Consider the following 14,520-nt stretch of genomic DNA (forward strand, 5'->3'; position numbering starts at 1 on the left):
AGAGTAGCATGAAAAGGCACAGTGCGAAAACCAGCGTGCGTGCAAGGGAGCACGGAAACCACAGCTGGGGCACCGGCAGGCGGTACCGATGGAGGCATAAGCAGGCGGGCACGACTTAGAGGCGGCACAGCTGCGGCTCACACAGCCGGTAACCACTATAGCACTGGATGGCGGGCACGGCTGAGGCACACAGGCGAGCACGACTAGAGGCGGCACGGCTGAGGCACAACAGGCAGGCACAGGGCGACCAGGCGCGTGCACGAGGGCACGGAGCCACAAGGCAGAGCTAGGCAAAGGTACAGGGCAGAGACGCGTGCGAAACAGCACGGCAAAGCCTAGTACGAAAAGTGCAAGGGTGCACGAAATATCAGAGACAAGGCATAGGGTAAGAGACAGAGTCCTGCGCATGCAGAGGGCATGCCAGGGGCAAAGTACAAGACGAGGCCTGCGCGTGTGGAGAGACACGCCAGGGACAAAGTCTAGCAGCGGAGCGTAGGCCGAAGCCCAGAGCCGGGACAAAGGAGAGCCTTGGGACTAGACAGAGTACAGAGCGGAGGCCTGTACGTGTAGAGGCACGCCAGGGACGGTACAGAGCGGAGACCTGCACGTGTAGAGAGACACATCAGGGACAGGGTACAGAACGGAGGCCTGCACTTGTAGAGAGACACGTCAGGGACAGGGTACAGAACATAGCATAACAAGGAAGGACTCCACCCCCTTTCGAGATTTCACCATGTCCGTTTTACTGGTCTCCTTAGACCGCAGTTCACACAACACAGTTTAAGTCTTTTACGATACCACACAAGTCCTTGCTGGCACCACCACAGCTCCTGCTGTCACTGATCTCCGACACCATCGGCTGCCGTTCACACACAGCTGCTGGTGTCACCTTCGTAACCCCTCCGAGTTACAGGAAGCCGCTTGTCCCCTTCGTAACCCCGCCGAGTTACAGCAAGCCGCTTGTCCCCTTCGTAACCATGCCGAGTTACAGCAAGCCGCTTGTCACCTTCTTAACTCCCACTGAGCCACCACAGGCTGAGTTGAAAAAAGAAAAAAAAAAAAAACACCACACAAAACTCACGTGTCCTGTCTGTGTGCTATTCAGGACGTTCCGTCTCCGCCTGAGACCGTACAACACACAGGGGGCACTGGGTGCTATTCAGGGAGCCGACCCTCCCAGGGTTTCCCAACACACCAGCCTCACCAGGTCCAGGGGCTCAGCGGGTGCTCTTCAGGACATCCATCTCCTCCTGAGACTGCCCAACACTCACACCTCACCAGGTCCAAGGTCATACCACGTGCTCCAGGGATCCGATTCTTCTCCCAGAACCTCCCAACACTGACCCTCCAGGACCTTGCTCACTGAACCCTCCAGGTACACAGTCTTTCTCACTGACCCAGGTCAGTACAACACAAACACCTGTCCGTTACCTGTGTCGGCCACACAGGTCCTCGGGTACCTCATATCCACAAAGGCACCCTATAGCAATCCACAGTCTCTTTCTCTGACCCCGATCAGTACAACACGGCTTTCACGACCGTCACCTGCTGGCCGCGCAGGTTCTCGGACCCCTCTTCTGCAGAGGTGTCCTATAAGTCTCTTTCACTGACCTGCTGTAAGTATATCACACGGGTTTCACAACCGTCAGCACTCCTGGCTCAGCGTTGCCAGCACTGCACCATGTGCGCTGGAAACCGTTGCCCCTAGCAACCGAATTTTGCAGTCCTCTTCCGTTGCTCCTAGCAACAAGGCTACAACATTGCCCATAGCATTCTCCACCAATTCTAAGGTAGCGCTGTAATTCAAGGTTGGGGACACTCGCTCGGCAGCCAAATAATCAGATCCGGCACGGGTTTTCCATAAAACAAGAACAGTCCATGCGGTTTATTCATGCATCAAAACCATCAAAGCAATAGAAAACAGCATAGCGTCCATGACAGAGCTTCCCTCTGTTAAGCCTGTGGTCACACAGGTTATGCAATGTTCCATACGCAGCCTTCCAGTTATATTCCCTCTCTGGGTTTACCTCATGGCTGCTTCACCACGCTGCAGACGTCCATTCCCCCAGGGAACTATCAGGCACGTTCAGCCATTAAACACAGCATTCACTTGCTGTCAGGAAGACAGCCCCATCTCTCTCAGACGGGACCTACCAAAACGGACCAACCGGGTCCCTGCATTCACTCCATGTGACCTACCCTGGCCACCTTATATGGTCTGCCGCCACGCCCACTGGGTCACATGACTAAGACCTCATCACAGGTCCTTCAACCACTCATACACACTTTACAATATCATTCTTAAACACACCCCCTGGGTGGGTTTGTAGGTAACTGGTTCAGCCCGTCTAACGAGCTACCTGGAGTCTTCTCCCTGACACACTGGAACGAAAGATCAGCTCTGCTGATCAGCACATAAGCAAGCCTCCATCCCAAGGCCACCCACCTTGAGATACATAACGATCCTTTAGCACCCTGCTCCTGTTACTACTCTGGACAAGGCTATCTGTTCGTCCTGGGACACCCACACAGCGCCCCCTAGCGGACAAAGTGGTCACTACACAACACATCCTAGACAGCACTAACACTTATACAGTCATGGCAAAAAGTGTTGGCACCCTTGAAATTGATCCAGAAAATGAAGTATTTCTCCCAGACAAATAATTGCAATTACACGTGTTTTGATATTCATGTTTACTTATGTACTGGAGCAACACAAAAAAAATGCAATTTGAACATAATTTCACACAACACCCCCAAAATGGGCAGGACACATATGGTGGCACCCTCAATTTAATATTTGTTTGCACACCCTTTGGAATAAATAACTTCAATCAATCACTTCCTATAACCATCAACAAGCTCCTTACACTTCTCAACTGGAATTTTGGACGACTCTTCTTTTGCAAATTGCTCCAGGTCTCTCATATTTGAAGGGTGCCTTCTCCCAACAGCAATTTTAAGATCTCTCCATAGGTGTTCAATGGGATTTTGATCCGGACTTATTGCTGGCCACTTCAGAACTCTCTAGTGCTTTGTTTCCATACATTTCTGGGTGTTTCTTGAAGTATGTTTGGGTTCATTGTCCTACTGCAATACCCATGACCTAGGACACAAGCCCAGCTCTCTGAGGCTGATCACTACATTGCGACCCAAAATCCTTTGGCAATCTTCAGATTTCATGATTCCTTGCACACAGTCAAGGCACCCAGTGCGCAAAAGGCAGCAAAGCATCTTTGAACCCCCACCATATTTGAGCGTAGGTAATGTGTTCTTTTCTTTGTAGCCCTCATTCCGTTTTCAGTAAACAGTAGAATGATGTGCTTTACCAAAAAGCTCTATCTTGGTCTCCTCTGTCCTCAAGATGCTTTACCAGAAGAATTAAGGCATACTCACGTGCATTTTGACAAACTGAACTGTAGCTTTTTATGTCTCTGTGTCAGTAGTGTGGTCCTCCTGGGTCTCCTCCCATAGCATTTCATTTTATTCAAATGTTGATGGATAGTTTGCGCTAGAACTGATGCACCCTGAGCCTGCTGGTCAGCTTGAATTTCTTTGGAACTTGATTGGGACTGCTTATCTACTATCTGGAGTATCCTGCGTTTTATCAATTTTTCTCTGCTGTCCACGTCCAGGAAGACTAGCTACATACAGTGTCATGGGTTGTAAACTTCTTGATTATGTTGCACACAATGAACAAAGGAACATCAAGCTCTCCGGAGATGGACTTGTAACCTTGAGGTTGTTGCTATTGTTCAACAGTTTGGTTCTCAAATCCTCAGATAGTTCTCTTCTCCTCTTTGTGTTTTTCATGCATAGTGTGGCACACACAGACAGACATTGCAGAGATTGAGTCAACTTCTCCCCTTTTATCTGGTTTCAGGTGTGATTTTCATATTATTATTATGGTGCGATTTATTCCATGATGCTTTATATGTGAAAAGGGGTAAACATAATAAAAAAACAAGTAAAATGATCATGAACAGTACAAGTCACCGATTGGTACAGGAGGAGAGAGGACCCTGCAGGTAAGGGCTCACAGTCTACATCGGTTGGGTGAGGATATAATAGATGACCGGAGAGCTGGTTGTGCAGTGGTTTAGTGAAGCAAGGGTTACTGCAAGTTGTAAGCTTGTCGGAAGAGGTGGGTCTTCACGTTCGTTTTGAAGGTTTCCACGGTAGGTGAGAGTCTGATATGTTGAGGTAGAGAGTTCCAGAGTAGGGAAGAGGCACCAGAGAAATCTTGTATGCGATTGTGGGAAGAGGAGTAGAGAAGGAGATCTTGTAAGAATTAGAGGTTGCGTGCAGGTAAGTATTGGGAGACTAGGTCACAAATATATGGAGGAGACAGGTTGTTGATTGCTTTGTATGCTATGGTTAGGGATTTGAACTAGAGTCTCTGGGCAATGGGGAGCCAGTGAAGGGATTGACAGAGAGGAGAGGTCAGGGAATAGCGGGGGGATAGGTGGATTAGTTGGGCAGCAGAGTTTAGGATAGATTGGAAGGGTGCGATATAGTTAGAAGGGATGGCACAGAGCCTGAGGTTGCAGTAGTCAAGGCGGGAAATGATGAGGGGATGTACTAAGGTTTTTCCACATTCTTGGTAAAGGAATGTACAGGTCTGGTAAATATTTCTGAGGTTTGAAGGGGAGATCAAAGTCAAGGGTTACCCTCAGGTAGCGAGCTGACTGGGGAGAGTGAGCAACCATTGAATTTGATGGATAGCTCTGCTGGAGTGGTTGAGTGAGATGAAGGAAAGGTAACAAGTTCTGTTTTGTCCATGTTAAGTTTTAGAAATCGAGCACAGAAGAAGGATGAAATAGTCACTAGAGATGGTAGGTGTCACGGGGTGACTATGACGGTGTGACACGACCCAACGGGTGGTCGGTCATTGGATGGCACAACTCACAAACAACGGGGATGGAATAAAGGGGGAGGAAGGCCCTACCAATAGGGAAAGAGGGATGGTCACCACCTGAGCAAAAATCTGAGCCTGTCCCTGCACTTCACTTACGCCCTATGCGGGTCTTTCCCCCCCGCCGCCGTCAGGATACCTCATCCCTAGTTGTCACCTATAACTGCCCTGGCTAGGGCACTGGCCGGCAAGGAGAACTAGCCTCACCTCTGTAGGTAATAAACACAGGGGGAAGTGACAGACACCAAAGGGACAAGGTAACAAAAATACAACACAGCACCGCACAGCAGGATAAAAGTACCAGATAAGAAAATCCAGCAGAAGCACCACTGCACCCAGAGAGCTCCTTACTCCAGCTTGGTCACTGCTGATTGCTCTAACACCGACAGTCAGCTGACGCATCAGGTGACCTTTTAAAGGATGGTGGGAGTGGTCACAGCCCACATCAGCTGACCCAGCAGCAATGCAATTAGACCAGCTTGCAGCGGGGAAAAACTGACATTTAACCCGCTGGCCTGAAAGGAAAAATGTTTTAACTTAGTGGAGCCAGATCTGCCACAAATCCAAAAATCGATCGTGACAGTGGGATTCTGGGTAGTGAAGAGGTCATACTGCCCACACCTGTTACTTGCCACAGGCGAGTTTGAACGAGCATCACATGCTTGAAACAGTTGTTTACCCACAATTTTGTAAAAGGGCCAACAATTTTGTCAGGCCCATTTTTGGGGTTGTGTGTGAAATGATGTCCAATAGCAAAACATGTGTAACTGCAATAATTTTCTGATAGAAATACTTCAGTTTACAGGATCAATTTGAAAGGTGCCAACAGTTTTGGCCATGACTGCATAGATAACATAGGATTCATCATCCCAAATAGTTGACGTACACAACCCTCCTTCCCCCTCTATGCACAATGACCTTGCACAGGTTACATAGCATGCCTAATAAACATCTACAGCAGTGAATAAACATTTCAAGATTACTGTCTTTTAGGCCCATGTGACTGCAGCAAAGTAGATAACTAAAAGCAGCTCAGGCAAGATGGCTGCCAATATTCACATACAGAAAATAGAATAAAAAAAACTGCAAGAAAATATAGAACATACAAATAGCTTAAAGTAAAAGGAATACCGTATATATCAGTATCTGGTTGTACTGACTGAAAAATAAAAGTAAGTGACATATTCCCTTTAAGATGAGCTACTTGCTTGGCTGCAAACTGTAATGCAAGTCTGAGCTTGCCAAAGGCTGACATTTCTTCTTTGTCCCTCCGCATTCTTACATTACAATATCGCCTTAGAGAAGTCATTTACACTAGTGGTGACTGTCCTGAGTGACCATCCTTTTCCGATCATTGCCTGACATTTCTGTTATCCCCTTGTGCAAACAGGGACGTGCTAATAAAACAGTATTGGGATGAATATAGTTCGTCCGCACATCCCACTGATGATGGGAAGCAAACTAGCCCCATATGATATACTATGTGCTCAAGCAGATTATTGGCCACCACACATTTAATGCCACCCAAGCCCAGTTTATAACCCTTTAACTTTGGTGGTCTTGCAGGAAAGTAAACGATCTAGGTTTATATGGCAACACTATCTGTCCCACTGATTTCTCGCAGCATCCTTAGCCCTGCATGCTATGTGCTATCCCTGCTACCAACCTTCCTTTAGAGGTTTTCATATTCTCTGATTACTACATTGATGTCTATCAGATTTTCACTTTATGGCCTTTCTGATATTTGAATGTTGTAATAATAAGAATATTGTCTGTAAACATTTGGGATATACAAAATGCGGCTTCTGCGGGCGATGCCGCTCGCTGTGTAGGAAAAAGCAGATGCCATGTGGGGGTCCGCCATCAGGGCAATACACCTGGTTCTCCAGAGCCTAACACATTACATTGCAGGATGGGAAATTAACACTTTACTTACTTCACTGGCTTTAATGTTGATAACTTTATAAGAAAGCTCTTCTGGCCTTGTAAGCGCCGCTTGTCTTATGAAAGGAAAAAAAAATGCATTATGTATTGGCAATGATAAAATCTAAACATAACATTTAATAACAGTGTACAAATTGAATATGTCCTAGCTTGGTGTGCTGATATTCTATTCTTACAGGGAACAGGGATTTTGCTACCCCATCTGAGAGGAGCATGATGTAGAGAAAGAGACCCAGGCTTCAGCAACGTGTCACTTACAGGGCGGCGGCTTTGATAAAATCCCTGTTTCTTTCAGCTGCAGATCTAGCGGTTCTCTGAATGCTGAGCTCTGTATAACCCCACCCACACCACTGATTGTTAGCTTTCTGCCTATGCACAGTGCAGCCAGAAAGCTGCCAATCAGTGGTGTGGGCGGGGTTATACAGCGCTCATGAATATGGAGGACTAAAAGGGAGCAGGATTACAAGTCCTCTAATGCTAATCTCCTGCTGATAAAACACTGATATTATCACAACTATTCCGGGCATCAAGCATCACCAGAATGGGGGTCTCTGTCTCTACTTTATGTCGCTTTCAGGTTAAATGGTAAAAACCTGATGACAGATTTTCTTGAAAGGTTATTCCAGTTATCTTACATTAAAATTGAAAAAAGTGCTTCCAAAAACAAGCAACATGGCAATCAATAACATTTGGCCATGTTCTTCAGATATCTTTTCTTTTTTCGTTTGTTTACTGCTGGTTGTCAATGGGGACTGGCCTCCACTGCTGTCCAGTAGCAGTAGCCAAACCCGCACAGTGCTTACAAGCTCTTTGGTGCCGAGCTCGTAAGCAGTATTCTGAGGCTGGCCGAGATTGCTGGAGCATGCTTGTGATCCGACCCAGCTTCTGATGCTGCATAACATCACAGACATATAGCACATACAGTTGAGGTCAGCAGTGCGACAATGCTGCTGGCCTGAGATATCAATCAAGCAGGCATGTCCACACTTCAACGATCAGAAAGTTGAAAGGCTGGGAAACAGTGTGCTGCTGAAGAATGAAACAACCCATTTAACCCCTTAAGGACCTCCCATACGCCTTTTAACGGCAGCAGTTAAGGGTACTTATGTCTCACGGCGCTGAGAAATAAGTGTATAGTGCCCCCCGGTGTCGGAACTTCTCTGGGGTCTCGGCTACCAGGGGTAGCTGAGACCCTAGAGAACATGATTCGGGTTGGTTTTTACCAACCCCAGCGTTGCGATCGCCGTCATTAACGGAAAATGGCGGGCGCATGCGCAGTGTGCCCACCGAGATCTGCCAGCCGGCACCCGGCAACAATAGGAAATTTCTCCTGTTGGTTCATTTTGATCACAGTGATAGACCCTAAAACAGTGATCGAAATAAAAAAAATAGTAAATCAAACTCCCCTTTATCACACTCTTAGTTAGGTAAAAATAATAAAATAAAAAAGTATCTATTTCCATTTTTCCATTAGGGTTAGGGTTGGGCTAAAGTTAGGGTTGGGCTAAAGTTAGGTGTTATGATTAGGTAACCGAGGAGGAGTTGAATAGGCTAGGTAACCAGATAACCAGAGAGGTTGGTAGCTTAGCGGATTACAGACCCCTAAACTGACGACACAACTAGAATTAGCCGTGGGACGTAACTGCGATGCCATAGATGCCTCGGCACAGCCAAAGAATTAACTAAGCCTAAAGAGAGAAATGGGAAAGCTAAACTGCCCCGGAGTAGAACCTCAAAGGAATAGATAGCTCCCAAACATATATTGCCGGTGAGACAAGATGAGGCACAAAACACAGGCAGAAAATAGAGTAAGCAAATGATGGGGCCCAAACTGTCTAGATAGAACAGGACAGAAAAGGATACTGTCTGCAATCACGCAAAAACCCTAAGAAAAATCCAACACGTCTGATATGCAAAAATACTGAGGCCACACGACCTCTCCCCCACTAAATCAGAACTCTGGTGTGAACTGGATGCAAAACAAAGATACTGATATAACAGGGGATTAGAGATACAGAAAAGATGGACACAAGCTGTGGCATATGAAACAGAGTCTAGCACAGGTCCCAACAGGGAACCCGGCTGAACTCACACCAGCAGAGCAAAAATCAGAAAACAGCAACAATGAATCAAAATGCAAAAAAGATTCAAGCAGACAAATAACTTATCTGAAAATGCAGGAGGCAAGCAGACTTCCAAAATGCTCAGGAAGTAAACCAAATCACCGGCAACAACTGAGGGAAGGTTGCTCACTTAAATCTCTCCAGTCTGTGACACCTGACCTCCAATCATCATCCTCAGGTGATTGACTTCTGTCAGCCAGACCAGCTCCATTACCAGCAGCAACCACCAGAGGAGCCCACACTCAGAAGCCAGGTCAAAGGTATTCACAACAGTTAGGGTTGTGGTTGGGATTACGGTTAGGGTTGGGATTAGGGTTGTGTTGGGGTTAGGGTTGGTATTAGGGTTAGGGATGTGTTGGGGTTAGGATTGGAGTTAGAATTGGGAGGGTTCAACTACTTAGGTACACATCAGGGGGTCTCCAAATGCGACATGTCGTCACCATTGATTCCAGCCAATTTTGCGCTCAAAAAGTAAAACGGTGCTCCCTCCCTTCTGAGCCCTGCCATGTGTCCAAACAGTGGATTTCCCACACATATGGGGTATTGGCATACTTAGGAGAAATTGCACATCAAATTTTGTGGTCCATTTTCTCCTTATACCCTTGTGAAAATAAAAAATTTGGTTTCAAATAAATTTTTTGTGAAAAAAGTAAAATGTTCATTTTTTCCTTCCACATTGCTTTAGTTCTCGTGAAGCACCTGAAGGGTTAATAAACTTCTTGAATGTGGTTTTTGAGCACCTTGAGGCGTGCAGTTTTTAGAATGGTGTCACTTTTGGGTATTTTCTGTTAAATTGACCCCCCCAAACTCATTTAAAATGTGAGGTGGTCCCTAAGAAATAGGGATTTTTGTGTACTCACCGTAAAATCATTTTCTCCGAGCCAATCATTGGGGGACACAGAGACAGTGGGTGTTATGCTGCTGGCCACTAGGAGGACACTAAGTAAACCAGAAGAAAAGTTAGCTCCTCCCCTGCAGTATACACCCTCTCGCTGGCTGAGATTTCTCCAGTTCGGTGAAAAAAGCAGTAGGAGCATAAACAGTCAACAATAACCATAACTATGTCAAAAAAAGAATGCTACAGTGAGCCAATAGGCTAAACAGGGTGGATGCTGTGTCCCCCAATGATTGGCTCGGAGAAAGGGATTTTACGGTGAGTACACAAAAATCCCTATTTCTCCTACGCCTCATTGGGGGACACAGAGACAGTGGGACGTCCTAAAGCAGTCCCTGGGTGGGGAGCATACATCTGCTAATACCCCATGTACCACTAAGTCAACACTGAGGTACTGCCGATTGCAGGCTGCGTCTGCTGAGAGCTGCATCCGTAGAGGCCTGAGAATGAATTAGGCAATGTTTGTAAAGGTATGCAGGCTGGACCAAGTCACAGCCTTGCGGACAGGCCTGAGAAAGAATTTGGTAATGTTTTGTTGTAAAAGTATGCAGACTGTACCAAGTCGCAGCCTTGCAGACCTGTTCTGCCGAGGCCTGGTGCCGAATGGCCCAAGAGGCGCCCACTGACCGGGTAGAGTGCACCTTAATCCCCGCTGGGACAGGCGCATTCCTGACACAGTAGGATTCCTGAATCGCCAAGCGAATCCACCTGGCTAGCATTGCTTTTGATGCGGCTAGACCCTTCCTATGCCCCTCTGGAAGCATGAACAGGGCATCTGCCGTCCGCGAGATGTACCGTCTCAGCGCCCTAACCATATCCAGGATGTGGATGGCCTTCTCAATGCGATGGACTGGCACCGGACAAAAGGAAGGCAAAACAATTTCCTCGTTGAGATGGAAAGAGGAGACGACCTTGGGCAGGAAGGACGGGGACATTCTGAGAACTAGCTTGTCCTGATGAAAATTCAGGAACGGAGAACAGCAGGACAGGTCTGCCAATTCCGAAACTCGTCTGATTGACGTAATTGCCACTAGAAAGACCACCTTCCAAGAGAGGATGGTCAGTGACACGTCCTGCAGCGGTTCGAAAGGAGCCTCCTGTAAGACCCCGAGAACCAGGTTAAGGGCCCATGATTCCAATGGCCTTCTATAAGGAGGCGCCACATGGGAAACTCCCTGAATGAACGTCTTGACCTGAAGTTTGGTGGCAATTTTGCGTTGGAAAAGCACTGACGAGGCCGAAATTTGGCCCTTGAGCGAGCTAAGCGCGAGGCCTGATTTTAATCCGGATTGAAGGAATTCCAAAATGGCCAGAATGGAAAACACCAGAGGTGATCGACCATGATCCTTGCATCACGAAAAGAAGGTTTTCCAGGTGCGGTGATAGATGCGCATGGACACAGGCTTCCTAGCACTAATCATGGTGGAAATCACGTCGTGAGAGAACCCAGCCTGTGCTAAAATCCAGGATTCAACGGCCGTGCCGTCAAAGACAGGGCCCCGGAGTTATGGTGGTAAATCGGGCCCTGCGAGAGTAGCTCCATGCGATCTGGAAGTCGCCAGGGGACGTCGGTGACTAGTTGTATTAGTTCTGCATACCATGCTCGGCGCGGCCAATCTGGCGCGACTAGGATCACTGGTACTCCCTCCGCTCTGATCTTCTTGATGACCCTCGGAAGCAACAGAAGAGGGAGGAAGATGTACGGGAGCCGGAACCGGTGCCATGGCAGAACTAGGGCGTCCGCTCCGATGGACAACCTTGTTGTTTAGTCTTGAGGCCATGAGATCCACATGCGGAGTCCCCCAACGATGACAAATCTGCTGAGACTTCCAGATGAAGAGACCACTCTCCCGTGGCAATGCCTTGGTGACTGAGGAAATCTGCCGCCCAATTTTCTACGCCCGGGATGTGGATTGCTGAGATGGGCGAATGTTTGGTCTCGGCCCAATGGAGGATGTGACTCACTTCGTGAATGGCCATCCTGCTCCGGGTACCTCCCTGGCGGTTGATATACGCTACAGCCGTGGCGTTGTCGGATTGGATCCTGATGGGGTGACCTGCAAGGAGATGGTGGAAACTCCGTAGAGCTAATCTGATCGCTCGTATCTCCAAAATGTTGATGGGGAGACGCAAATCTCGGGTTGACCAACGACCCTGTGCCGTGTGGTGATGAAAGACCGCACCCCAGCCGAGAAGACTTGCGTCGGTGGTTACTACCAACCATCTTACTGGGAGAAAAGACCTCCCTTGATTCAGGAAGGACCTCAATGTCCACCACCTGAAGGCTTGCCTGACCCGCAGGGACAGAAGGATCCGTCGGTCCAGGGAGAACGGGTTCTTGTCCCAAGCTAACAGCAACGCATGTTGTAAGGGACGGAGGTGGAACTGTGCAAATGGAACTGCTTCCATCACTGCCACCATCTTTCCAAGAAATTTCATGCTGAAACGAATGGAGTGAGAAAGCGGTCGGGAAAGAGTCCGCACTGCCTGTTGTAAGGCTTGGGTCTTTTCTGGAGGGAGAATGACCAACCCGCAGGAAGTGTCCAAGATCATTCCTAAAAAGGAAATCTGCTGAGCTGGTTTTGGGAAAGACTTTTCGAAGTTTATCTTCCACCCCAGGCGAGAAAGTGTATTTACTGTTATATCCATGGATTCCTCGCAGGCTGGAAGGGACGGTCCCTTGATGAGCAGGTCGTCCAGATACGGTAACACCACCACACCCCGAGAAGAGAATGGCCATGACAGCCGCCATGACCTTGGTAAAGACCCTGGGGGTGGTAGCGAGTCCGAAGGGCAAGGCAACAAACTGGAAGTGTTCCTCGTGAATTGCAAAACGCAGGAACTGCTGGTGGAAGCGACAACTGATCGGAGAGATTCTATTTGGAATCGCCGTACCTTGACAAACTGATTTAACAGTCTGAGATCCAGAATAGGTCGCATCGTCCCGTCCTTGGAACCACAAAAAGGTTTGAATAAAATCCCCTGAACCTCTTGTGATGAGGGACCGGAATGATAACCCTGTCCCTTAGCAGAGCCTGAACAGCCCGAAGGAAGGCTCTTGTCTTTTTCTTGGGGTGGAGAGGAAAGGAAAAAACCGAGTTGGAGGGGGAGAAGAAAATTCTATCTTGTATCCAGAGGACACCAGCTCCCTGACCCACTTGTCGTGGATGACCGCGAGCCAGGTGTGGCTGAAAGAAAGTAGGTGACCGCCAACTTTGTCGGTGTCCGCCGGATACCGCAACAAGTCATTGGGTAGATCTATGAGATCTGGCTCCCCTAGATCCAGAAGCCCTAGGCCTGGGTTTCCAAGAGAGGTTAGGTCTGTATGAGACCTGGGAGTCTTCGTCTCCACGCAGGGATCGACCTGATCCGGAAGAGAAGGACCAACCGGAATTGTTGCGAAAAGATCGAAAACGTGTCTGCTGTTGGTTGCGAAACGGCAGAACAGTCTTTTGTTGAGGAAGGAGTTTACTTTTTCCCCTGGTAGTATCAGAAAAGAACTGGTCCAGTTTCTTTGAAAAAAGACGACCCGTTTGAAAGGGGAGAGAAGTGAACGATCTTTTAGATGTGGCATCCGCCCGCCAGCCGCGGAGCCATAGGGCTCTTCTAATGGAGATTGCATTAGCGGCAGTTTGAGTTGCGCAATTGGCGGCATCAAAAGAAGCGTCTACTACAAAGTCCGCTGCGTGAATTATCTGCCTGGCAACAGTGGTTGCACCCGGAGGAAGATTGGTGCCCTGGAAGGAAGTAATCAAGACTTCTGCCCAAGCGGCCATTGCCTTAGTGACCCAAATTGCCGCGAAAGATGGAAAAAGCGCTGCCCCTGAAGCTTCAAAAAACTGAACGGAGGGGTTTCTGACTGAGGAACCCTCAGAAACAGATAGGAGCGTTTTAGAAGCAAGACGCGATACAGGAGGGTCCCAATTTCCTTAAACACCGGATGGCTGGTAAATAACCTGCCCACACACTTGATTTTCTTAAATGAGATATCGATGCTGGAGCGGGAATATTTTCCTCATCCACTTCAGAAGCCTGTTGACTGATTCTGTAAGAGAATCAAGTGACTCTTGATCAGTTGGGGGATTCTGAGGGGCTGACGTGTCACATTCGAATTCAGAGTCGTGCTCACTGTGAACCTCAGGAGAGGGAGAGCGAGAGACAGGAGTCGCCGATGCTGAGGAGCGAACGTGACTAGGGGACGCGTCATGGGTCTGCTTTCTAGAGACCTGACCATCCCTTGAACTAGTATGGCCCCTGCAGGTAGACGGTTCCCGGCGGACGCCAGAGCCCTCCTCGGGAGGTAAGGACGCTTTCTGACTTAAAGAGTCCTCCCAGAGGGAGAATATAGCCTGGGTCAGAGACTTCACTGACCGTGACAGGGACGCAGCCCACTCAGGGGCACTAAACACAGGAGGCCCGTCAGCAGCGGCGGCGAGGGGCGTAGGAGCGCAGGCCGGGGCGCAGTCCGTGCATAACGGATCAGTCTGTGCACTGGGTAAGACAGACTTGCAAGTGGTACACACGGTAAAAAACGCAGTGTGCTTTTTAGCAGCCCGTTTAGCCTCCTTAGATTGAGACATAGCGCTCCTGAAAGGTTTAACGGCAGAGTCTGTCTGCAGCTGCAGGGAATGTGCCGGGAAGAG

At 48.4% G+C, this 14,520-nt stretch overlaps 1 protein-coding gene across 2 annotated transcripts in view; it reads right to left on the minus strand.

Annotated features, from left to right (window-relative positions):
* OSCP1 (organic solute carrier partner 1) overlaps positions 1–14,520 on the minus strand; it is a 78,485-nt gene that overhangs the window by 8,148 nt on the left and 55,817 nt on the right. For both annotated transcript variants that reach the window (XM_073562613.1, XM_073562622.1), the window contains one exon: positions 6,852–6,915. In XM_073562613.1, coding sequence (XP_073418714.1) covers positions 6,852–6,915 — 64 coding nt within the window. The remainder of the gene's footprint in view (positions 1–6,851; positions 6,916–14,520) is intronic.

This window comes from Dendrobates tinctorius, unplaced genomic scaffold (assembly GCF_039654945.1).
Source record: "Dendrobates tinctorius isolate UK_male_01 unplaced genomic scaffold, ASM3965494v1 ptg000015l, whole genome shotgun sequence".
Classification (NCBI taxonomy): Eukaryota; Metazoa; Chordata; class Amphibia; order Anura; family Dendrobatidae; genus Dendrobates; species Dendrobates tinctorius.